This window comes from Caretta caretta, chromosome 1 (assembly GCF_965140235.1).
Source record: "Caretta caretta isolate rCarCar2 chromosome 1, rCarCar1.hap1, whole genome shotgun sequence".
Classification (NCBI taxonomy): Eukaryota; Metazoa; Chordata; order Testudines; family Cheloniidae; genus Caretta; species Caretta caretta.
In genome coordinates this window covers 14,695,418-14,722,634 of record NC_134206.1, presented here as the reverse complement: position 1 = coordinate 14,722,634, position 27,217 = coordinate 14,695,418, and the positions used below count along the sequence as shown (strand labels likewise).

General features: G+C 40.6%; 1 protein-coding gene across 2 annotated transcripts in view; it reads right to left on the bottom strand.

Moving 5' to 3' along the window:
* Positions 1-27,217, bottom strand: part of UVRAG (UV radiation resistance associated) — a 164,327-nt gene that overhangs the window by 49,458 nt on the left and 87,652 nt on the right. For both annotated transcript variants that reach the window (XM_048839927.2, XM_048839937.2), the window contains exon 12: positions 24,136-24,301. In XM_048839927.2, the coding sequence (XP_048695884.1) occupies positions 24,136-24,301 (166 nt within the window). The remainder of the gene's footprint in view (positions 1-24,135; positions 24,302-27,217) is intronic.

Genomic DNA, 27,217 nt, shown 5'->3' with positions numbered 1-27,217 from the left:
AGTGAAATGAGCTAGGGAAACATGAAGTTAATAAGATCTCTTCCTATATACTCATGTAATTACTATAATACTGAATTCCTTGAATTTTAAACTGTAAGTCAGGGAATGTCTTAGCCTATGTAAAGTGGCATGCACATTTTGGCACTACCCAATGAAAAATGCGCTACCTGATTTCTATGTCATCTTAGTTTTGTTCACCTAATCCTACCTCTACCCTTCCCTCTGTCTGTCACACTCATTTGTTAAACCTGGTCAAACATGCAGCACGAACCATGTCCTCTTATGTTTTTAAGCACTTCTTAGTGTAACGTGGCTGCAAATAATGACTATTGATGGCTGTCTGGTGGCCTATGTGAAGTGAATTTGTACTCCTAGCTCATAGTAAGCAATGCTGCTAAGCTCATGCTCTCAATTTGCCATGCAGCCCAGAGTTAGTCTGTAGTTCATTACGTTTTCAGTTAAGTCTGTTCATCAATTCAATTGCCATCCACCCAGAGACTAATATCTCTAAAGCCTGAAACATTAAGCATTGTGGGCTTACTAAAGCTCTTCCTATCAATTAATCATGTTTTCCTTCCAGACCTGCCTTCCTTAATCTCTGTTCTTTACAGACTGACCACTTGTTTGCATTTAGCATCTTTAAAATAGAAAGCAAAACCTAGAAAATTGACTGAGTACTCACTCTGGAAAGAATTCCAATGTTATAGGCAAAAGCATCATACAATAGCCACATTAGAAGCAAGAAGGTTGTTAGTCAAAACTTGTTTTAACACCTGAATGCAGTACTGGTTTATGTTCAAATCATCTTTTTTTGGGAGTGGTGTGATGTTAATTTCACACAGAAGAGTCTTTATACAAGATTAGACTATGTTAAATTTGGAGTTGCCCACCCAGAGTCATTCTTTGGTGTGGTGAGATCTCAGTGTTTCCTAGTTCCCACATCAGGCATCAAAAGCAGGGCTACCAAACTATGAGATGGGACCAAGTCAATTTGTTTATATTTGTATAGCTCAAATGTATCCTTCTGCATGATATCTGTATAACCAAAAAAAATAATAAAAAAGTAACTGATTAACCAGTAGTAGTACTGCAGAAAACTATCTGAGGAGTATAATGGATCACAAATTGAGTATGAGTCAGCAATGTGATGCAGTCACGAAAAAGCTAATATTCTGGGGTGTATTAACAGGAATGTTATAAAATACAGGCAATAGTTGTTCAGATCTACTCGGACTGGTGGAGACTAAACTGGATTACTGTGTCCAGTTTTAGGCATCACACTTCAGACAGGTTTGGATAAAACTGGAGAGCAACAAAAATGATAAAGAGCAGGGCTGTCAAGAGATTAAAAAAATCACAATTAATTGCACTGTTAAACAATAGAATACCATTTACTTAAATATTTTTGGATGTTTTACACATTTTCAAATATATTGATTTCAATTATTACAGAATACAAAGTGTACAGTCCTCACTTTATATTTATTTTTATTACAAATATTTGCACTGTAAAAAACAGAGAAATAGTATGTTTCAGTTCAATACAAGTACTGAAAGTTGAACTTACAAATGTAGAATTATGTACAAAAAATAACTACATTCAAAAATAAAACGTAAAACTTTAGAGCCTACAAGTCCACTTAGTCCCATTTCTCGTTCAGCCAATCCCTCAAACAAGGTTGTTTATATTTGCAGGCGATAATGCTGCCCGCTTCTTGTTCACATCACCTGAAAGCGAGAACAGGTGTTCGCATGGCACTGTCATAGCCAGCGTCATAAGATATTTACATGCCAGATGTGCTAAAGATTCATATGTCCCTTCACGCTTCAACCACCATTCCAGAGGACATGTGTCCATACTTATGACGGGTTCTGCTCGATAACAATCCAAAGCAGTGCTGACCGACACGTTCATTTTCATCATCTGAATCAAATGCCACCAGCAGAAGGTTGATTTTCTTTTTTGGTGGTTCGGGTTCTGTAGTTTCCTCATCGGAGCTTTGCTCTTTTAAAGCATCTGAAAACATGCTCCACACCCCGTCCCTTTCAGTTTTGGAAGGCACTTCAGATTCTTAAACCCTGGGTTGAGTGCTGTAGCTATCTTTGGAAATCTCACATTGGTACTTTCTTTGTCAAATCTGCAGTGAAAGTGTTCTTCAAATGAACAACATGTGCCGTGTCATCATCCGAGACTACTATAACACGAAATATATGGCAGAATGCAGGTACAATAAAGCCGGAGACATACAATTCTCCCCTTGTGTAGTTCAGTCACAAATATAATTAATACATTATTTGTTAACACGCATCATCAGCATAGAAGCATGTCCTTGGGAATGGTGCCCAAAGCATGAAGGGGCATACGAATGTTTAGCATATCTGGCACATAGATAACTTGCCATGCTAGCTACTAAAGTCCCATGAGAATGCCTGTGCTCAATTTCTGGTGACACTGGAAATAAGAAGTGGGCAGCATTATCTCCCATAAATGTATACAAACTTGTCTGCCTTAGAGATTGGCTGAACGAAAAGTAGGCTCTAAAGTTTTGCATTGTTGTTTTTGAGTGCAGTTATGTAACAAAAAAAATTTACATTTGTAAGTTGCACTTTCAAGATAAAGAGATTGCATTATGGTACTTGTATGAGGTGAATTAAACAAAAGAAAGTATTTTTCATCATTTTTACAGTGCAAATATTTGTAATAAAAAATAATATAAAGTGAGCAGTGTACACTGTATATTCTGTGTTGTAATTGAAATCAGTGTATTTGAAAAGTACAAAAACATCCAAAAAATAAATAAATTTCAATTGGTATTCTATTGTTTAACAGTGCAATTAAAACTGTGATTAATCGCAATTAATTTTTTATCACGATTAATTTTTTTGAGTTAATTGCATGAGGTAAATGCAATTAATCGACAGCCCTAATAAAAAGTTTAGGAAAAGGTGACTTATGAGTAAAGGATAAACCGGGCATGTTTAGTCTTGAGCAAAGATGACGGGGCAGGAGAGGGGATATGATAGTCTTCACCTATGTTAAGGGCTGTTATAAAAAGAGGACAGGGATCAACTATTCATGTCAACTGAAGGTAGGACAAGAAGTAATGGACTTTATCTGCAGCAAAGGAGATTTATGTTCGATATTAGGAAAAACACTTTTTAAACTATGCAGGTAGTTAAGCTCTGGAACAGACTTCCAAGGGGTGTTGTGGATGATCTAGGTATACTTGGTCCTGCCTCAGCATGGGGGAATGACTCTATGACCTTTTGAGGTCTCTTCCAGCCCTGCATTTCTATGATTTTATGTTTAATTTCAGAAAGTATTCCACAGACTTCAGAATCAAGAAGCAGGGCTGATTACAATTAAAACAAACAGCAGACACCCTGTTTCTTTTAAGAGTGTGTTAGTCAAGACTACAACAGTCCATGCTTCTAATTGCTTAATGTTTTGGTTCACAGGAAGTTAACTTCTTAAATATAAAAAGAAAAGGAGTACTTGTGGCACCTTAGAGACTAACCAATTTATTTGAGCATGAGCTTTCGTGAGCTACAGCTCACTTCATCGGATGCATACCGTGGAAACTACAGCAGACTTTATATATACACAGAGAATATGAAACAATACCTCCTCCCACCCCACTGTCCTGCTGGTAATAGCTTATCTAAAGTGATCATCACTGATCACTGATGATCACTTTAGATAAGCTATTACCAGCAGGACAGTGGGGTGGGAGGAGGTATTGTTTCATATTCTCTGTGTATATATAAAGTCTGCTGTAGTTTCCACGGTATGCATCCGATGAAGTGAGCTGTAGCTCACGAAAGCTCATGCTCAAATAAATTGGTTAGTCTCTAAGGTGCCACAAGTACTCCTTTTCTTTTTGCGAATACAGACTAACACGGCTGTTACTCTGAAACCTTCTTAAATATAGTAGCAAACAAATCCCTAAAATCTTAAGGCATGTTTGCCTGGATGGGAATTGAACTCTCCACCTCTGTTAAGTTACAACTGCACTAACAGCTGCCCCCACAGTAGTGTTATTCCTGGTCCATCAGAGCCCCTTATTTGGGCTATAAGTGTGATATCGGCTCTAGCATCACCACGGACAAGCATGTGGAGTGCTGGTGATGGAGGGGACAGGAAGTCGGACTGCTGTAATTTTAAGTAGCACCATATGTGACAAGTCTGCCCTTGCCGGTCAACTGCCAATACTGTGGTGCTCACACTGAAAACACTTTAAATTTTGGGTGGAACAACTATCTGGAAAAAAAGTAGTCTAAATTGTGTTATACTCAAATTAATATACAAAACAGATGCACTTTTTAATACTACTAAGTATCAACAATTATTTCTCCACACAGGAAATAAATGACTAAGTTGTGGGGATCAAAGCAGAGTTCAAATTAAAACTATGTGGCCTGAATTTAGATGACAGCATGGCAAAAGACCAGACTAGAGCCACTTTCTATGACCCAGGTCTAACAACTAGAATGTATTTGAGTTTGAAATAAAAGTTTATATAGTCTCAGTTCTCACTCCCACAGAAGTCAGACACACTGAAAATGAGACTGAGTATCCTTGGTATGGCAGTCCAAACACACACACACTTAACAGGAACAATACCTCTTCATTTTAATTTATTTGCAAGACAGATTGTGGGATAGCCAAGAGATAAGAAATCCTTCCCCCTCCTTCAATCTAGAAGAGGCAGGGGGATTGGAGACAGATACCAACATTAGCAAATACTACTTATACTTGAATAGTACTGAGTGTCTCCAATTTAAACACTGAGGGTATGTCTATACTGCAGTGAAAAACCAAGGGCTGGCCCGTGCCAGTTGACTCAGCCTCACGGGGCTGAGGCTGTGGGACCATTTCATTGCAGTGTAGATGTCTGGGCTCAGGCTGGAGCCTGGGCTCAAGGACTCTCCCACCTCACAAGGTCCTAGAGCCTGGGCTGCAGCATGAGCCGTGAAGTCTACACTGAAATGAAACAGCCCCATACCCCAAGCCCCACAAGCCAGAGTCAGCTGTTATGGGCTGGCCACAGGTGTCTAGCTGCAGTGTAGACACAACCTGAGTTCAGCTCCACTACACTCATGTCAAAGGTAAGAATCCCTACTTTTAAAAGATGGGGAAACTCAGGCTGAGGTCATGTGACTTGTTCAAGGTCACCTGAGCTGGGAATGACCTAGTTCTAACACCCAAGACTGTTATTTACCCACAAGATTGTCCCTTCCATAAATTAGAAGTGGCAAAAGTGCCTGGCTATATTAGCACCACATAATATTTTGTTAAGTTTTAACTGTGAAGACCTCTTGTAACATGGATAGCACAATGCTTCAAACTTGAAAGTTTAAACAGCATGCATAGAATATTTGAAAATCTTTCCAATCTTCACAAAGCAACATACTTGCCATTTTCATTGGTTTGATAATTTTTAGGTCCACACCTACTCTGCCAAGTGAAATCTTAGGAAGCCATTTCTTAAAAATTAGTCTTCACTTTTAGCAAGCATTTGTCAAATGAATACATCTGACAATGCAGTGTAAGCGTTAGGTGTGCAGCTGCATGCTAACTATGTCAGATGCTAACCGTTTAAAAGGATAGTTTTATATAGTAAGCCATATTTTTAATTGACAGTGGCATTTTCAGAATTTAGGGCAAGACCTTACATTGTCAACTTAGGTTTAAAAGCCCTTCTACAAAATACAAAGTAGAGAAATTCAATATATGCAATACAAATCACAACTTGGAAAGCTAAAAGAGGCTGGATACGGTCACTTCAATTCCAGTTGAATAGTTAAGATGTAATCAGTGAAACAGAAGTAGCCTAGCTAAGCCAAGGTAGATATTTGAATATTTACTTTCTAGTTCTTAAGGCACCCTTTCCTGTCTGTGGGAATAAGCACAAAACCTAAAAAGCTTTCATGATTTGGTGGTTATGTTACATTTCCAGCTGCTGTTGGATGATCAGAAAGCAGCAGTGTGCAGAAATACTTTTTACCATCTGCAGCTGGCCATTGCAATTGTTTCTTCCTGATGCAGGCCTTACTACTGTGATACTGCTACACCTCAAGAATAGATTACTGCAATGTGCTCCACAGGGGACTACAGTTCAGGATAATATGGGCATTTAAACTAGCTCTGAATACAGCAGCCTGCTTATTAAGTGATGCTTCTGAGTTGCAGGAAGTCACTGGTGTTCCATATTCTTCACCATCTACCTACAGGTGACCAGATTGGGTATACGGCACTTTTGATCTCTACAAGGCCTAAATGGCTTCAAACTGTTTGGGATACCGCCTCTCTCCTTGTGCCAGATCAAGATCAAAGGCACCTGAACTGGATCCCTCTCAGGTTCCACAGTGCTCTTTGAGGGGGGCCCTCCAGTTCTGGAACAAGTTTCTTCCCCTCAGTTTAAAAACAGCACAAGTCTACTGACCTTCATGGCAAGCTATAAGGCACAACTATTTAGGTTGGCTGCTATGAAGTCAATTTTTGGGGGAGCAGCTAGGGGGAAGGTTTGGTATTCTGCAGGTAATTTACTTTTGCGTAAAGTGGGTGGGGTGCTTACAGTTTTGGATTAGGGACCTTTTCCTTTTTGGTATGAATATAAAAAAACATGCCTCTCTTCAAATAAATTCTCCAGAGGAAGTAATCACCCCATGCCCCTCCAGAAGACACCTGTCAGAATGTCTTGTGTCACACTGTAAAATGGTCAGACACTTGTTATGGTGGGTGAGTGAGGGGAGAAAAATTCCAAAGCAGAAGGTCTTCCATCAAAATGGCCTGTCACCAGCCCTCTGACATTTAAATCAAAGGACTGAATGTCCCCTTGGTACACAGACGAACTGCGGACATGCAGACAGACTGAGGTAGCCAGGAACCAGAGCACATAGTTTTATAAGATCAAACATTAGCGTCTTGAATTGCAATCCAAACACAATGAAGTTGAACTTAGAGTAACATGCTCTATTAATAAAGTAACAGAAGAAAAAGGGAGAAGCAAATACCCACACTGAGGTAAGTTAGGAGTCAAAGGTTTTGGTAGCAACATAAAAATCTCTCCCACAAAGATTTCCCAAAATAAATCTTAAAAACCAACCATCTGCAAAGGCTGCATACTATACTAACAAATTACTGCACATATTGCAGAATACTTATTCAAATATGATTGCTGGAATTTTTCCATGAGTTCATGAAACAAACTAGTTTTTAAGCCAATCTTCTAATTGCATATTTTCATTAAGAAGCAGCTAAGTATTTTGTACAATAGCAAAGACTGCTAGGCTCTCAAAGTATTCAAAATAGGAAGAGTAAGATCTTCTGATGCAGATGTGCTTCACCCATGGAATATCTGTCCTGGGAAATCAGTAGTTTTATTGGTGTCATGTGCTTTCAGATCTCAAGTTTGTAAAAAAAAAGTTGACATGCCCATACTAATTTGTCTTTTAAGCACTGTTCTAAGACCACCGTTGTTAGTCTAATTGTGTTCATTAACTGTGTCATAATCAATCAGAACTACCAACTTATTCTCATCTCTGAGCTCTCTTTTTGGGCTGCCCTAGACAAGTATTTACCAGTCACTGAAACCTCATTTATTTTACAGCCTCATATCTGTTACTGGGCTAATCTGTACCTGTTCAACATCACACAGCAGCTTAAATATTTGACTAACCTGCAGTAAATCTCCACAGGACTGTTTGGTCAGTCAGATGTTAACTCTTAAGTAAACCTAAAAGGATCTATACTCCATAAATTTATTTCAGACACTAAGGTTGTTCTTATGAGTTCTCAAGTCCAAACATCTTTATAGCTAGATTTTCTGATTTATGAACTCATTTTGTATCCAAAAAGATCACAAATGTGCCAATATACTGGTGACTGATTTTTACTATATATAAAACCACCTGTCTTTAATACAAACGGTTTTAAAAGTTTAAGCAATTGCTTGATTTTTAACTGCCTTCATGTGTTTCCAATTTGGCATTAAAACACATGGTTTGGATTTTTTTTTTATTCTCTTCTAATCAGTCCTTTTCCCATGTCCCAAACTGCACTGAACCTATGCAAGGAACTTGAAATCTCAAAATTTAATCTCCACCAAAAAAGGTCTTTGGACAAGCCTGAAGTGAAATAGTGACATTCTGTTCATTTCTAAAAGCTAGTTTACTACAGACTGACATGTGGCACATTTAAAGAAGGTCTGTATTAAATCCCAATGGGGTTTCAAGTGAATTAACTCAGAATAAATGGTTGTGGGAATGTATAATCAGTCTGTGGAATTCACTACTGCTAAAAGTCAAACACGGAGACTGAATTTTCTAGTGGCTGGAAAGTTGCAGGTACTCTAATATCTATAGCTATGCTAGTGATGGTTAATAACTGCAGACATCTGCCTACCTGCTATAGCACTGAACAGATGCCTGGTTATAAAGGTTGCCTCCCTATTTCCTTTAAGACACCAGGTACAGGCCACTGTCAAAAGCAGGCTGTATCGACTCAAATGAACTATTGTGCAACTGCAGTATGGGAAACTCTACATGAGTCTTTGGGCATGTCTACACTGCACCACAGTGTGGATTAAAGGGGTGTAAATTGCAGAGTGCACCAAAAAGTTGGGCTCCAACTGCAGACCCTGATGGTGTAAACTAAAAAGGTACACGGTTCATGTTAATGTCGTCCTCTTTCAAAGAGGATGTGAAGGTGAACGGAGTAACTTTGAGTTTGCACCAGCAGTGTCTATACAGAGCAGTTAAGAGCGCAACTCTTTGGTGTGCTCTGCAATTCACACTCCTGTGCTCTGCACTGCAACCATTGAAAGAGAGTAGTGAATTTAGTGCCATGAAGCGTTAGATATCCAATTCTAAAATTTTGGCCCTAGTGTCAGACACTGAAAGTAAGCGGATTGTCAGAGGTGCTGAGCCTGCCACTGATAGCGGGAAAAGTAATACTTTTCTACCTATACACCAACATTCCACACAAAGATGGACTACAAGCCGTCAGGAACACTATCCCCGATAATGTCACGGCAACATGGTGGCTGAACTTTGTGACTTTGTCCTCATCCATAACTATTTCACATTTGTGGACAATGTATACCTTCAAATCAGCGGCACTGCCATGGGTACCCGCATGGCCCCGCAGCATGCCAACATTTTTATGGCTGACTTAGAACAACGCTTCCTCAGCTCTTGTCCCCTAATGCCCCTACTCTACTTGCGCTACATGGATGACATCATCATCATCTGGACCCATGGAAAAGAAGCCCTTGAGGAATTCCACCATGATTTCAACAATTTCCATCCCACCACCAACCTCAGCCTGGACCAGTCCATACAAGAGATCCACTTCCTGGACACTACGGTGCTAATAAGCCATGGTCACATAACCACCCCCCCATACCGGAAACCTGCTGAGCACTATGCCTACCTACATGCCTCCAGCTTTCATCCAGACCACACCACACGATCCATTGTCTACAGCCAAGCTCTTTGATACAACCGCATTTGCTCCAACCCCTCAGACAGAGACAAACACCTACAAGATCTCTGTCAAGCATTCTTACAACTACAATACCCACCTGCTGAAGTGAAGAAACAGACTGACAGAACCAGAAGAGTACCCAGAAGTCACCTACTACAGGACAGACCCAACAAAGAAAATAACAAAACACCACTACCTGTCACCTTGAGCCTCCAACTAAAACCTCTCCAGCGCATAATCACAGATTTACAGCCTATCCAGAAAAATGATCCCTCACTCTCACAGATCTTGGGAGACAGACCAGTCCTCGCTTACAGACAGCCCCCCAACCTCGTTCACCTTCAGCCCCCAACTAAAAGCTCTCCAACACATCATCAAGGATCTACATCCTATCCTGAAAGACGACCCATCACTCTCACAGATCTTGGGAGACAGGCCAGTCCTTGCTTACAGGCAGCCCCCCAACCTGAAGCAAATACTTACGAGCAACCACACACCACACAACAGAACCACTAACCCAGGAACCTATCCTTGCAACAAAGCCCGTTGCCAACTGTGTCCACATATCTATTCAGGGGACACCATCATAGGGCCTAATCACATCAGCCACACTATCAGAGGCTCGTTCACCTGCACATCTACCACCAACGTGATATATGCCATCATGTGCCAGCAATGCCCCTCTGCCATGTACACTGGCAAAAATGGACAGTCGCTACGTAAAAGAATAAATGGACACAAATCAGACGTCAAGAATTATAACTTTCAAAAGCCAGTCGGAGAACACTTCAATCTCTTTGGTCATTCAATTACAGACCTAAAAGTGGCAATTCTTCAACAAAAACACTTCAGAAACAGACTCCAACGAGAGACGGCTGAATTGGAATTAATTTGCAAACTGGATACAATTAACTTAGGCTTGAATGAAGACTGGGAGTGGATGGGTCATTACACAAAGTAAAACTATTTCCCCATGTTTATTCCGCTCCCCCCACTGTTCCTCAGACATTCTTGTCAACTGCTGGCCCACCTTGATTATCGCTACAAAAGGTTTTTTCCGCCCCGCTCTCCCGCTGGTAATAGCTCACCTTACCTGATCACTCTCCTTTCAGTGTGTATGGTAACACCTATTGTTTTATGTTCTCTGTGTATATAAATCTCCCCACTGTATTTTCCACTGAATGCATCTGATGAAGTGAGCTGTAGCTCAAGAAAGCTTATGCTCAAATTTGTTTGTCTCTAAGGTGCCACAAGTCCTCCTTTTCTGTTTGCTTTCTACCTATGTGGCCACTCAAAATTAACCAACATATACTGAATGCTCATCAACAAGTGAGACCAAGAATTCACAGAAGTTAATTGATAAAAATAGTGAGCTAGTAGCTGTCAAGTGAACAGGCTATATTAACTGATGTACTGCATGGAATCACTCACTCACCTAGCTCTAGCTACCTGTGTCAAGGTTCCTCCCCCACTCTGAACTCTAGGGTACAGATGTGGAGACCTGCATGAAAAACCTCCTAAGCTTCTCTTTACCAGCTTAGGTCAAAACTTCCCCAAGGTACAAAATATTCCACCCTTTGTCCTTGGATTGGCTGCTACCACCACCAAACAAATACTGGTTACTGGGGAAGAGCTGTTTGGACACTTCTTTCCCCCCAAAATACTTCCCAAAACCTTGCACCCCACTTTCTGGACAAGGTTTGGTAAAAAGCCTCACCAATTTGCCTAGGTGACTACAGACCCAAACACTTGGATCTGAGAACAATGAAAAAGCATTCAGTTTTCGTACAAGACGACTTTTAATAGAAATAGAAGTAAATAGAAATCACCTCTGTAAAATCAGGATGGTAGATACCTTACAGGGTAATTAGATTCAAAACACAGAGAACCCCTCTAGGCAAAACCTTAAGTTACAAAAGAGATACACAGACAGAAATAGTTATTCTATTCAGCACAATGCTTTTCTCAGCCATTTAAAGAAATCATAATCTAACACATACCTAGCTAGATTACTTACTAAAAGTTCTAAGACTCCATTCCTGGTCTATCCCCGGCAGAAACAGCATATAGACAGACAGACCAGACCCTTTGTTTCTCTCCCTTCTCCCAGCTTTTGAAAGTATCTTGTCTCCTCATTGGTCATTTTGGTCAGGTGCCAGTGAGGTTACCTTTAGCTTCTTAACCTTTTACAGGTGAGAGGATTTTTTTTTTCTGGCCAGGAGGGATTTTAAAGGGGTTTACCCTTCCCTTTATATTTATGACAACCTGCCTCACAAAAGTAGAGTCCACTAAAAATAAAAAATGAACCCCACATCACTATGCTTTTTGCAATTACAAAATCTGTATCTGTCCCCTAGATTTTGACCTCACCCTCCAATCCACCCATTTAGACTTGTGTTCTGTTGTAAACTAACAGCTTTGATCCATTACTGAACTCTTTTCAGAAAGATTTGACTATATGGCAGGCTACGTAGAACAAAAACATTGGGCTTGATTCTCCACTCTGTTGCAAGACATGAAATTGGTTTAATTCCATTGATTCCAGTGGAATCAATGGCATAACTGAATGGAGAGTCAGTCATCTAGAGTCGCCCTTTTAAAAAAAAAAAAAACTTGCATGGAAACTGTGCCTCACACATGCCTATCAAATTATGTTCAATTACAATGAGGGCGAATTCTGGGCTTAAACCAACTAACCTAATGTCCTCCCACGGCTAGAGAAATAGTCTGCCCAATCCTGTTAAAGACAGACAATCTATAAATATTCAACAATGCCAGATCCTCAAGTTGAGTAGTTTAAATCCAAAATTTGAGTAGTTTAAAATTGCTATAATCTTTGCTTATTTGTTCTGAGCCTGAAAATCTGATTGCTTTGATTATGGTATAATTTAAGAATTATATTTAAGTGGGTCATAGCAATTCTTATTTAAATGTGTGATTTCATAGATCCACTTTTGGGAAAGATTGCTATTTTTCCCTCTCTTTTAAATGTTTTATGAAGGAATACTATGCCTATAGCTGGGTGGAAAATGGCAATTCTGTTCTGGAGGATTTGGAACGCTAGTTGCATTCCAATTTGGAACGCTAGTTGCATTCCAATTTGGAACGCTAGTTGCATTCCAATTTGGAACGCTAGTTGCATTCCAATTTGGAACAAAACCCAAACATTTAGAAATCCTCCACAAAATGGATTTACTGTCCACTGCCCAGCTCTACTGTGAGCCCTGCCCCTGGGAGCTCAGGCTGCCAAGAAGCCAGGAGCTCTCATCTTCCCACCAGCCCATGAAGAGGGATGCTGAGGAGCCAGGTGAGTGAGCTGGTAGGTAACCAGCTTGGGGGGGGGGGGGGGAGGAAGGGGAGGGTTCCATCAGAAACACACCTGCTTTCCGGTGGAATTTCATCAAAACCTGTCTCCACACAACCTTTTGACTTTGATGAATTGGCAAATTCTAATGAAAAATGCTTTAATTTTTTTCCCAACTAGCTCCATTTATGTCATTTTCTGCACTTTCACTCCAACTTTCACAATTACTGCAGAGTATTTCCACTAACAAAGCTAACAATTAGAATGGCTTTATAGAAATTATTTAAAAATTAATAAAAAGGTATAGAATAGTACAACTGCTCAAAAAGTCATCTACCTCAGCGCCCTGGGCTGAGACAGAACCAAGGAACCATTGACCATCCCTGATGTTTGTCTACCCAGGGGTTCTCAAACTGGGGGTCAGGACCCCTCAGGGGGTCACCAGGTTATTACATGGAGTGGGGGTGACAAGCTGTCAGCCTCCACCTCAAACCCCACTTTGCCTCCAACATTTAGAATGGTGTTAAATATATTAAAGCGATTTTAATTTATAGGGGGAGTCTGACTCAGAGGCTTGCTATGTGAAAGGGGTCACTGATGTTGCACCCCATAATGCTGGATAGAAATATGCTCATTCCAGTTATGTCCTATTTACATACATATGTTTTATGCTAGATATGCCATGTAACATATCTCTGCAAAGGTTATGATTGACTGAATATATTCATCCTATTTCTATGCATGTATAATTTTTGTATTCAAAGTTATGAATATTGGCTATGTACTTGTTTGATTTTAAGTAGACTCAGTGAAGCAGTTGGTCAGCTTTTTGAGAAAAGACTATTCTCAGTAAGTGCCCAATCAAGAAACATTTAAGCTAACAATGAACTTTGAGATACACCAGTCCACATCTGAGCTTTCCTGGAAATGTGGCATCGGCTTGTAAGGAACTGAGTCATGCATGGACATGTGACTCCAAAACTCCATCTTGGAGCTGGATTCTGCATAGGAGAGGGGAAGGGGTTTCCACCCACAAGAGAAAGTCTATTTAAGCCTCTGGAAACCCCTCCATTTTGTCTTCAGCTGGCTCAAGAGATAGCCTCTCGACCCCAAAGGATATCTGAAAGGAACTGGAACAAAGGACAGTAAGTACAGGGGTGTGAGTGATTGCTGGACCCAGACTACAAAGAGGCTAGTCTGTCAAAGAAGCTTATTGGAACATCTGAGGGTGAGATTTACCTGAATTTAGTTTCCTATTGTATTAGGCATAGACTTGCAAGTTATTTTATTTTGTTTGGTAATTTATTTTGTTCTGTCTATTACTTGGAACCACGTAAATCCTACTTTTTACTTATTAATTAACCCAGAGCAAGTATTAATACCTGGGGGAGCAAACAGCGGCGCGCATCTCTCTATCAGTGTTAGAGGGCAAACAATTTATGAGTTTACCCTGTAAAAGCTTTATACAGGGAAAACAGATTTATTTGGGGTTTGGACCCCATTGGGAGCTGGGTATCCGAGTGCTGGAGACAGGAGCATTTCTTAAGCTGTTTTCAGTTAAGCCTGCAGCTTGTGGGGGATGTGGTTCAGACTTGGTTCTGTGTTTGCAGCAGGCAAGCATGTCTGGCTCAAACAAGGCAAGGTACTGAAGTCCCAAGCTGGCAAGGAAAATGGTCTCAGAGGTACTCTAGGCACATCAGGTGGCAGTCCCAAAGGGCTTTCTGTGATCCAACCCGTCACAGTCACCAGTACAAAAATTTGAGAACCACTGATCTAACCCATCTTTAAAAACCTCCAACGATGGAGGTTTCACAACCTCCCTTGGAAACCTATTCCACTGCTTAACTATCGTTCTAGTTAGAAAGGTTTTCCTACTATCACCTAAATCTCCCTTCCTGCAGATTAAGCCCATTACTACTTGGACACAAGGAGACAACTAATCACCATCCTGTTTATAACAGCCCTTAATGTATTTGAAGGTTTATCAGGTTCCCCCTCACTCTTCTTTTCTCAAAACTAAACATGCCTAGTTTTTTTGTTTGTTTGTTTATTTAAACCTTTCCTCATAGTTCAGAGAAGAGTAACAAAAATGATAAAAAGTTTGGAAAACCTAAACTCTCCAATTTATCCATATCTTTCTTAAAGTGTGGCACCTAGAACTGGACACAATAGGCCAGTAGCCCTGTTAACAGAGCAAGTTAGGTTGGTTTGGAATGATTTTATCTTAAAAATCCATGTTGGCTATTACTTATAACCATATTATCTTCTAGGTGCTTACAATCTGGTTATTTAATAATGCGTTCCAATATTTTTCCAAGTATCGAAGTTAGGACGACTGGTCTATAATTCCCTAGGTCATAGAATCATAGAATATCAGGGTTGGAAGGGACCCCTGAAGGTCATCTAGTCCAACCCCCTGCTCGAAGCAGGACCAATTCCCAGTTAAATCATCCCAGCCAGGGCTTTGTCAAGCCTGACCTTAAAAACCTCTAAGGAAGGAGATTCTACCACCTCCCTAGGTAACGCATTCCAGTGTTTCACCACCCTCTTAGTGAAAAAGTTTTTCCTAATATCCAATCTAAACCTCCCCCACTGCAACTTGAGACCATTACTCCTCGTTCTGTCATCTGCTACCATTGAGAACAGTCTAGAGCCATCCTCTTTGGAACCCCCTTTCAGGTAGTTGAAAGCAGCTATCAAATCCCACCTCATTCTTCTCTTCTGCAGGCTAAACAATCCCAGCTCCCTCAGCCTCTCCTCATAAGTCATGTGTTCTAGACCCCTAATCATTTTTGTTGCCCTTCGCTGGACTCTCTCCAATTTATCCACATCCTTCTTGTAGTGTGGGGCCCAAAACTGGACACAGTACTCCAGATGAGGCCTCACCAATGTCGAATAGAGGGGAACGATCACGTCCCTCGATCTGCTCGCTATGCCCCTACTTATACATCCCAAAATGCCATTGGCCTTCTTGGCAACAAGGGCACACTGCTGACTCATAGCCAGCTTCTCGTCCACTGTCACCCCTAGGTCCTTTTCCGCAGAACTGCTGCCTAGCCATTCGGTCCCTAGTCTGTAGCGGTGCATTGGATTCTTCCATCCTAAGTGCAGGACCCTGCACTTATCCTTATTGAACCTCATCAGATTTCTTTTGGCCCAATCCTCCAATTTGTCTAGGTCCTTCTGTATCCTATCCCTCCCCTCCAGCGTATCTACCACTCCTCCCAGTTTAGTATCATCCGCAAATTTGCTGAGAGTGCAATCCACACCATCCTCCAGATCATTTATGAAGATATTGAACAAAACCGGCCCCAGGACCGACCCTTGGGGCACTCCACTTGATACCGGCTGCCAACTAGACATGGAGCCATTGATCACTACCCGTTGAGCCCGACAATCTAGCCAGCTTTCTACCCACCTTATAGTGCATTCATCCAGCCCATACTTCTTTAACTTGCTGACAAGAATACTGTGGGAGACCGTGTCAAAAGCTTTGCTAAAGTCAAGAAACAATACATCCACTGCTTTCCCTTCATCCACAGAACCAGTAATCTCATCACAGAAGGCGATTAGATTAGTCAGGCATGACCTTCCCTTGGTGAATCCATGCTGGCTGTTCCTGATCACCTTCCTCTCATGCAAGTGCTTCAGGATTGATTCTTTGAGGACCTGCTCCATGATTTTTCCAGGGACTGAGGTGAGGCTGACTGGCCTGTAGTTCCCAGGATCCTCCTTCTTCCCTTTTTTAAAGATTGGCACTACATTAGCCTTTTTCCAGTCATCCGGGACTTCCCCGGTTCGCCACGAGTTTTCAAAGATAATGGCCAATGGCTCTGCAATCACAGCCGCCAATTCCTTCAGCACTCTCGGATGCAACTCGTCCGGCCCCATGGACTTGTGCACATCCAGCTTTTCTAAATAGTCCCTAACCACCTTTATCTCCACAGAGGGCTGGCCATCTCTTCCCCATTTTGTGATGCCCAGCGCAGCAGTCTGGGAGCTGACCTTGTTCGTGAAGACAGAGGCAAAAAAAGCATTGAGTACATTAGCTTTTTCCACATCCTCTGTCACTAGGTTGCCTCCCTCATTCAGTAAGGGGCCCACACTTTTCTTGGCTTTCTTCTTGTTGCCAACATACCTGAAGAAACCCTTCTTGTTACTCTTGACATCTCTTGCTAGCTGCAGCTCCAGGTGCGATTTGGCCCTCCTGATATCATTCCTACATGCCCGAGCAATATTTTTATACTCTTCCCTGGTCATATGTCCAACCTTACACTTCTTGTAAGCTTCTTTTTTATGTTTAAGATCCGTTAGGATTTCACTATTAAGCCAAGCTGGTCGCCTGCCATATTTACTACTCTTTCGACTCATCGGGATGGTTTGTCCCTGTAACCTCAACAGGTCCTCTGTTTCTCCTTTTAGATAGGTATTATGTTCGCTCTGCTCCAATCCTCTGGGACCTCCCCTGTTCATCGGTTCTCAAAGATAACTGGTAATGATTTCAAGATTGCTTCAGCTAGTTCTTTAAGTACTATTTCATCAGGCCCTGCAGGCTTGAGTATATCTAAAGAAGGTTAGTGGCGACTGGGTGTCTAACATAGTGAATGCTAGTGAAAATGAGGTAGGAGCAGGGTGTAAAATAGGGGAAGAACAAGTCAAAAACTACTTAGACAAGTTAGATGTCTTCAGATCACCAGGTCCTGATGAAATGCATCCTAGAATACTCAAGGAGCTGACTAAGGAGATATCTGAGCCATTAGCAATTATATCTGTCATGGAAGACATTCCAGAAGACTGGAAAAGGGCAAATACAGTGCCATCTATAAAAAGGGAAATAAAGACAATCTAGGGAATTACAGACCAGTCGGCTTAACTTCTGTACCCAGAAGATAATGGAACAAATAATTAAGCAACCAATTTGCAAACACCGAGAAGATAATAAGGTGATGAGTAGCAGTCAGGATGGATTTATCGGGAACAAACCAACCTGATAGCTTTCTTTGACAGGGTAACAAGCCTTGTGGATAGGCGGGGAAGCGGTAGATGTGGTATATCTTGACTTTAGTAAGACTTTTGATACTGTCTTGCATGACATTCTCAAACGAACTAGGGAAATACAACCTAGATGGAGCTACAACAAGGTGGGTGCATAACTGGCTGGAAGATCATTCCCAGAGAGTAGTTATCAGTGGTTCACAGTCATGCTGGAAGGGCAAAATGAGTGGGGTCCTGCAGGTTCTGGGTCTGGTTCTTTCAAATCTTCATCTTTGATTTAGATAATGGAATAGAGAGTAAACTTAAAGTTTGCGGATGATACCAAGCTGGGAGGGGTTGCAAGTGCTTTGGAGGATAGGATTAAAATTCAAAATGATCTGGACAAAACTGGAGAAATTGTCTGAAGTAAATAGGTTGAAATTCAATTAGGACAAATGCAATGCACTCCACTTAGGAAGGAACAATCAGTTGCACACATTTACAAAATAGGAAATGACTGCCTAGGAATGAGTTCTACAGAAAGGGATCCAGGGTCATAGTGAATCACAAACTAAATAGGAGTCAACAGTGTAACACTGTTGCAAAAAAAAAAAAAAAGCAAACAGCATTCTGGGATGTATTAGCAGCAGTATTGTAAGCAAGACACGAGAAGTAATTCTTCCGCTCTACTCCGCGCTGATTAGGCCTCAACTGGAGTATTGTGTCCAGTTCTGGGCGCCACATTTCAAGAAAGATGTGGACAAATTGGACAAAATCCAGAGAAGAGCAACAAAAATGATTAAAGATCTAGAAAACATGACCTATGAGGGAAGATGGAAAAAATTGGGTTTGTTTGGTCTGCAGAAGAGAAGACCAAAAGGGGACATAACAGTCTTCAAGTACATAAAAGGTTGTTACAAGGAGGAAGGAGAAAAATTGTTGCTCGTAACTTCTGAGGATAGGACAAGAAGCAATGGGCTTAAATTGCAGCAAGGGTGGTTTAGGTTGGACATTAGGAAAAACTTCCTGTCAGAGTGGTTAAGCACTGGAATAAACTGCCTAGGGAGGTTGTGGAATTTCCATCACTGGGGATTTTTAAGAGCAGGTTGGACAAACACCTGTCAGGGATGGTCTAGATAATATTTAGTCCTGCCTTGAGTGCGGTGGACTGGACTAGATGACTTCTCGAGGTCCCTTCCAGATCTATGATAAATGTATCTAAACATTCTTTAAATTCTTCTTTTCCTAGAGGGTCGGCTTGTGTTCCTTCTCCCTTCTTGTTAATATTAATTGTGTTAAGAATCTGGTCACCATTAACCTTTTTAGTCAAGGCTGAAGCAAAATAGGCATTAAACACCTCCTCCATCTTGATGTTGTCTATCATTAGTTCTCCTCCCCCTACACCTTCCTTTGTCATTCTCTTGGCTCAACATATTTAAAGAATCCTCATCTTATCACCTTTTCTGTCCCTTGCTAGGTATAACTCATTTAATGCATTAGCCCTTCTGATTTTGTCCCTACATGCTTGTGCTAGTTTTTTGTACTCATCCTTCGCAATCTGTCCATGTTTCCACTTTTTATAGGATCCCTTTTTGATTATCAGGTCATTAAAGAGCTGATGGAATGATACTTGCCTCTTACTATTTGTACCATCATCTTTCCTTATCAGCCTAGGGTTTCTGTCACTCCATACTAAAAGCAGGACTGGCTGCAGGCCATCTGATTGCCCTTGGGCCAATCACTTGGCAGAGGGCTACAGAGAACAGGCTGAGGCTTCAGCACATGTTGCTGTTTGTTGCTAGTGGAAGCAGTTGTCCCAAACAGTCTGAACTTGCAGCTAAGGGAATCAGCCCAGTAAGCAGGCCGGGGCATGACTACGACCAGGGTAAGACAGCAGCCTAGACCCAGAAGGGTCCTGATCAGCACAGTAACCACAGGGATGGATCTGCCTGGCATTGCAGCAGAGGTCTGAACTCAGCACTCCAAGCTTGCACTGTGCCCAAGCACCAGCAACTGCCACGACGGCTGGAAGGGACCATGTTTAGGACTTAGACTGGGAAGTTTTGGACTCAATCAGCTTAGAGAGCTTTAACCTGTTTATGCAGATGTTGGAGAGTGGAGGTGTATGTGTGATTTCTTATAGGGCCCCCCCAATACTCACTGAGGGTTTGTCTGTGCTCAGATGTGTTTATTGCTGAGCACGTTTGTTTCTGAGGTTACTTCCTGCCTCCCTCAAGATCATGGAAGGAAACCAAGGGATTTAGGTCTAGTCAGAGGTGAATGGGGTTCTTTTGGCACATGGCTTTGGATCTGAGAACTATTCAATCAACCCAACGGTGCCCTCACCACATAACTATAAAGCAGCGTTCCCAGTGACCTCAGTTGCAAGTTATCAACACTTCTGTAAATCAGGCCCCAGGGATGTCCATTTAGATTCACTGTGCTCCTCATTTTCAGTGTATGAACTTGTCCAGTGTCACACAAAACTCTATGGCCGAGGCAGGGACAGAATCCAGTTCTTCAGGGTAGCATTCAGCTGCCTTATCCAAGAGACCATTCTTTCCTACCATTCCTTGTCTCATTCACCACACAGCATCCAGCTTCTGCAACAAATGAGACTGGGGTCCTACAAATAGCTTCATTAACTACACAACCCTGGTTCTCTCCAGAGCACTGTCCATCTTGTGAATGAGGCACTATACACTATAACAACATGTAAAATCATGAAGAGGGGGAGAACTGAACTGAGGTATCTTCCTTGAAATCTATGGGCTCCTAGCTAGCAAAGGTAGCTATTAGGCTAAAATTGTGGTCAGATGAACTACCATCCATACGATGATACATTTTATTTAAAAAAAGTCTGAGACACCTAGATGTTATTGCAATCATGACATAATTATAGAAATGAAATCTAGATCCAGGAGCTATTACAAAGAAAAAGCACAAAAAAACTCCTGTACTTTTCAGCAAGTCAGGTGCTACTATAAAATCCAGAAGCAGGCTAATGGAAGTGTTACATGCAAGTATTAGAATATGTGACAAATATTAAAGCTATGGATTAAAAGCACACCTACAAGTAGAGGGGAGAAAGTGTTGTGCTGCTATTTTCTCATAGTAATGCCAAGAAGTTTAAATTGGTTATTTATTCAGCACCATCAGCATGGCGGACACTGGAGAGAAGAAAACACATACTGTCCCTAGAAGCTTAAAATCTTAGACAGTCCAATCCAAATAAACAAAGGATACATAATTTGAGTCCAAACTTCAAGCAGCCTGGGGCTCTTTATTTTTAAAATAACTTTCTGTACTTTCAAGATGATTGTTGAAAGACACTATTGAAGAAATGTGTTTTAAGGAGGTATTTAATGAAAACTGCATTCTTTTCTAAAACCACTGAGGTAAGACAGTTTTATAAACTGAGACTGAGAAATTTCTGTGAGGGAACTTATCTGCTGACACAATATTACAAGACTATATGTAATATACGAAGGAGGGAGCAGTTAGAATACATCATGGAAACACCATAGCTTTAACACTTCTGTTTCCGATTTCAAAAGTTGGCTCTTCGTTGAAGACCAGTGGCTGACATTTTCATACTTCATCTCTAGTAGTTGGGGAGGTATGCAAGTGTTAGGACAACCCTGTAGCCTCCTGCTTATTTTAGAGACTCATACTTTCCTAAGACCATAAGTGGCCTGGATCATCCACTTTAAGAAATAAAGTACTTTATTTGCAATTGCCAAGATGCTTGCTATATTAAATAGTGGGTACACATTTTAGAATGCATATTTTACCCAAGAGAAACAGGTTTATCATGTAAGTGTTTAGGCACTATTTAAAAAGTTTATTTTAGGAACTTGTAATAAGTATTACTTCCATCCATTAGGTTGCTGTTACAGTATTAAGTTTTAAATAGACTAAATCCAAACCACCCGAATTTTTTAAATTAATGTAACAAAAACATCTCCCCTATCCTTGAAACAGAACCTTTTAAAAACTCTTCATTTTGATACTACAGGCAAAGTTTCAGCCCAAAGTAAAATGAGATTCTAAATTAGAACCTCTTCAAGCTAAACATTTAATGAGTCACCCTAAATGTGATGCCAACAAAGGGTGCTGTGTATTATATCTGCCAAGTATGAAGAAAGCCATACCACAATTACTCGATAGTACACCTTGCACTGAAGTTGAACAACTGTCTTAATAAAAGCCTACTAAACACACACTAAGTGTTGGATTCTGTTGCACATTTAATCACCATGTATTTCAACTAGACGTGTATGAAAAGGAAGCAGCTAGGGCAGAGGGAAAGCAACTGCAAGTTAAGATACTAAAACTAAGTACAGTGGTGCCAGCTACCAAGACTGCAGTGCCCAGAAAGATGGCAGGACAGAGAGGTCTCATCTATTCTTAATCTGCCCCTTCAGTATTGGAGGCTGACTCTTAGGACCTCGGACAGGGCCAGCTGAGGAAGAATAGAGCTTACTGAATATCTTGGGAGAAGGGTTAACACCAGAGGGTGTTTTTGGAGTACTGTAAGCTAAATCTCTCCCTCTTTGGGAACATATTGTGGAACGTAAGTGTTGAATTCATGAGAGCTAGGGGGAAAATAATCATTTATATAAATAATCTGAGTATAACTGGCTCAAATTCAAAACACCATGACCTGAAGAACTTTAAGTCCTATTGGCAGATATTTGAAGGATGGAAGGAAAACACGGCTGTTACTCTGAAACTTTAAACATAGTTCTCCCCACTTGCATGAGAAATCTGTTGAAAGCCAGCTACAGTATTTGCTTCTCTACCTTAATTAAAATCTGGATAAAGGACAGTTGTGTGGTTAAAGAACTAGAGTAGGAGTCAGGAGATCTGAATTCACATCAGGCTTTGTCAGACTTTCCAGATGACCACGGGCAAGTTACTACACTTGTATCACCTCCCTTAACTGTAAGATGGGGATAATTATTCTTCTCCCACCCTTTGTTTAAATAGTAAGATCTTTGAAGCAGGGTCTGTCTTTACTATGTGTAGTCACTGAATTTCAATGGGACATGTGCTCCTACATCACTTAAGCAATTTTGAGAAATCAGATACACAGTGCCTTAGCACTGTAGGGCCCATCCATCTTGGATGGAGTCTGCAGCTCGCCCGTACTACTAACGTTTACATATGAATTCTGTTTATTGTGTAATCCACACACTAAACTATGGCTTGTTAAAAAATTACAACTCCAATGAGTTTAATGTCAATTTGGATACATTCCTTGTCCCCTTTCTTTCCTCCCCTGTGCCAATGCAGACAGTTTGTCTAGACAATGTTTCCTAAGTGCAAGCACAGCAGCATCCCCCGTAGCCTTTTCTTCAATCTTGCCTAAGTGCTGCAACTCCACTGTTATCCGTACGTGCTGACTACAGAATGAAGAGCACCAGAGCCGGTAATACTGTAAGCTTGACTTTGCAGCTCACGGTACGCAGAGAAAGAGCAGACCGTTTTATTACCCTTAAAGTTTATATGCTCAAATATAAAGTAATTATGTGAAAATTCACCTTACATGTCTCGTGTATATATTGTGGGTCAACAGTATGGCTATAATGAAATGTATTATATATTCTACGTCGTACAAGGTAGACTTGTATTAGTGATGTGTATGTTGAGAAGTTTCATATATACACCCTGTGGGTCAAAGATAATGTTGCTGTTTGTGCAAGGTGAATTTTCACATCAGTGTCATTCATTACCTGCAGGCATCCTGGGTCAGAGAATTCAAGTAGGTGAATTCTTTAACTGGCCATTTTCTGTCATTAGTGCTTAGGTTTTCTAATGGTAATACAGTAGTTACCTATTTCACTAAGTTATATTACCTAGCAACCTTGACTAAGAGTGTGTGAAAGAATTGCAGGAATTAAGATTCTGATGGCACAGGATAGTGAACAGACACTAATATTAAACCAACAGACATTTGTTGTATTGAATCCATTGCTGGTTACAGAGCACTGAGTATGGATCAGACTAAGAAATGCAAAAAATATTCTAAAACTTAAAATTCATTACAGTCTGTCTGGTCTACATGTGTAACAATGAAGTTTCACCACACAAAACTGAAATTTAATTAAAAAGTAAAGAAAGTACCCCATTGCACCCCTAAACTAATAAAACTAAAATGAAGTTACATAAACTAGTCTAATCTGCTACAAATTTCAACCTAATCCTATTCACATGGGATTCACACACCGCAATGGAAACTGCACCCTTGAGTGCACTAAAAATAACCTATTTCAATATCAACTACTGCAACTCCATCAACCTTCTTGCCTAGTTAAGATGCTGCATCTTTCTTAGAAAGTACATAGGAAGACTACATACTTACTCTCGCTCTTTCTCTGTCAGTTTGTCGTTGATATTATCTTTGATTGCAGATCTGGAACCTTTGTGAATTATGGGATACCTGAGTGGCACTTGTAGAAAGAAGGAAATCATTGAGACCAAGTGTGCAGTGTAGCCCAGGGCAACAGCAATGCTTCCATCATCTTTTGCTGTTAATGAAAAAGCAACTTCTTTACCCAACTGAATTCTACTGATATGGTAAATATTTTAAGAGTATTAATGAAAATTTAGCATGAGAAGGGTGTCCATATTACACAAACAGTAAAGACTTACACATGATGAAAATAATATTTATTAAATGATTTAACAGCTGCACACTTAATGAAAAAGATAAAGTAAGACTGCAAGCATCTTACAGAAATCTTAGTGGTATTATTAAGCTTATTCTATCACACATTACAATGCATGGTTCTGACATGCTTACGATGCGATAATAGCACATTTAAACAGTCAATAATAGAAAGGGGTACTGCGTTTCCAATACAGTGTTTAAACATTTTTTAAAATAGTGGTTGAGGTGCTATTTTCTGATGCGAATGGTAAAAACCCCTCCTGGTTTTAAATCTGCTTATCTCTCGTCTATTGTATCTTGTGTTGAAAGGTGACATCAGAGAGGTGACGGGTTTCAGAGTAACAGCCGTGTTAGCCTGTATTCGCAAAAAGAAAAGGAGTACTTGTGGCACCTTAGAGACTAACCAATTTATCTGAGCATAAGCTTTTAACTTAGGCTTGAATGGAGACTGGAAGTGGCTAAATCATTATGCAAGGTAACCTATTTCCCCTTGTTTTTTCCTACTCCTCCCCCGCAGACGTTCTTGTTAAACCCTGGATTTGTGCTGGAAATGGCCCACCTTGATTATCATACACATTGTAAGGAGAGTGATCACTTTAGATAAGCTATTACCAGCAGGAGAGTGGGGTGAGGGAAGGTATTTTTTCATGCTTTGTATGTATAAAAAGATCTACACTTTCCACAGTATGCATCCAATGAAGTGAGCTGTAGCTCACGAAAGCTTATGCTCAAATAAATTGGTTAGTCTCTAAGGTGCCACAAGTACTCCTTTTCTTTTTATCAGAGAGGTGATGGTTTGAGCCTGCAGTTTAAGACCTACTCCTATACCTTCAAACTGCAAGGGAAATCGTTTTCAGCGTAGGGTTTTGTTTTTAAAAAAAGGCTCCCTAGGCCAGAGTTCAAGTCTTCAGGGGTCTGCAATTCTCTGGCTGCAGCTGATGACCTCACTAACACCTACAGCAGAGAAAGAAGGTGCATTCTTACATTGCTTTAGGCATTAGTGAGATCACCAACTGTTGGGCAGGGACACTGAATCCAGGGTCTGAACTCTAGTATTGGCCAGTAATTGGAGGAACTGATTTTTAACCATTGTTTTAGAAGGTTAAAGTTTCACATTTATTCAGCAGATGACGGGAAGATCTGAAATTGTGTATTTAAAAATTAATTTACCTCCAGTGAAGATCTATTTACGGCTTTTCTGCCCCACCCTCTAACTCCTTTTCTGCAAAAAGTTATTAAACTTTTGAAGATTTCCATGCTATACCTTCATCTTATTTTCTAGCTTATTAGAAAAAACACATATGAATCTATGAATAGCTGGAAAGAAGATATAGCCAGCCCAAATCCCTTCCAATGACAACAGAAATTCTAGTGACCCTAACTGAAATACACGAGGACCTGAACAAGGAAGGAAAAACAGTAATTTTATGTCCTCTGTGACATCTATGAAATCATACCTTGCTCTCAGTAAGGCAATTCATGACACACAGATTTAAAACCACCACCCATTCCAAGGAATTATTCTGTACAAAGGGATTCAACTCTGCAGCAAACATGGGTCTCATTACAGTAGAACTCTAATGTCATGGACGTCAGACTTTATTTTTAACCTAGCTGTCCACTAACACATTATGTTAACATGCAAGAAATCAGATAAACAATATTTCCCAAGTTAAAAATATCAATATTTCATTTTTTCCATTCACACAGTCTGTAGTATGCCGCAGGGCAGGCTGACTAATTCCTTGTGACAAACTTGAAAGGACTCAGTCTCTCAGGATAGCACCAATAAGTTATGACTAAGGCTACGATTTTATCATGGATATTTGTCATGGACAAGTGACAACATAACAACCATAATGGAATTGAATTTAACATCCCTGTGTGGGGGAAGAATACCAAAGAAGCCAGGAGCACTATAATAGAAGCTCAAATTAAATGTATACCCCACATAAATAAAAAATAGTAAGAGGATCAAATTTGCCACCATGGCTAAACAGAGTAAAAGAGGCCATTAGAGCAAAATGTCATCCTTTAAAAATTGCAAGTCAAGGAAAATAAAAAGGAGCATAAACTCAGGCAGGTGTAAAAGTATAATTAAGCAGGGCAAATTAAGAATTTGAAGAGCAACTACCAAAAGAGGCCAAAAAAAATTAAGTACATCAGAAGCAGGAAGCCTGCCAAACAACCAGTGGGGCCACTGGACAATCAAGGTGCTAAAAGGAGCACTTAAGGAAGTCAAGGCCACTATGGAGAAGTTAAATTAATACTTTGCACCCAACTACACTGCAGAAGATGTGAGGGAGGTTCCCACACCTGAGCCATTCTTTTTAGGAGGCAAATGTGAGGAACTGTCCCCCACCGAGGTGTCAATGGAGTTCTGAAGGAACTCAGATATGAAATTGCAGAACTGCCACCTGTGGTATGTAACCTATTACTTAAATTAGCCTCTGTACCAAATGACTGGATTCCAGTTTTTAAAGAAGACTCTAGAGGTGATCCTGGCAATTACAGACTAGTCAGCCTAACTTCAATACTAGGTCAATTGGTTGAAACTATATTAAAGAACAGAATTATAAGATGTACGTAGTGTAGTTGTAGCCAAGTCAGTCCCAGGATATTAGAGAGATACGGTGGGTGAACTACTGTTGGTGAGAAAGACACGCTTTCGAGCCACACAGAGCTCTCTTTCAGGTCTGGGAAAGGTACTCTGAAGATCACAGCTAAATGCAAGGTAGAACAGATTGTTTAGCATAAGTACAGGTTTCAGAGT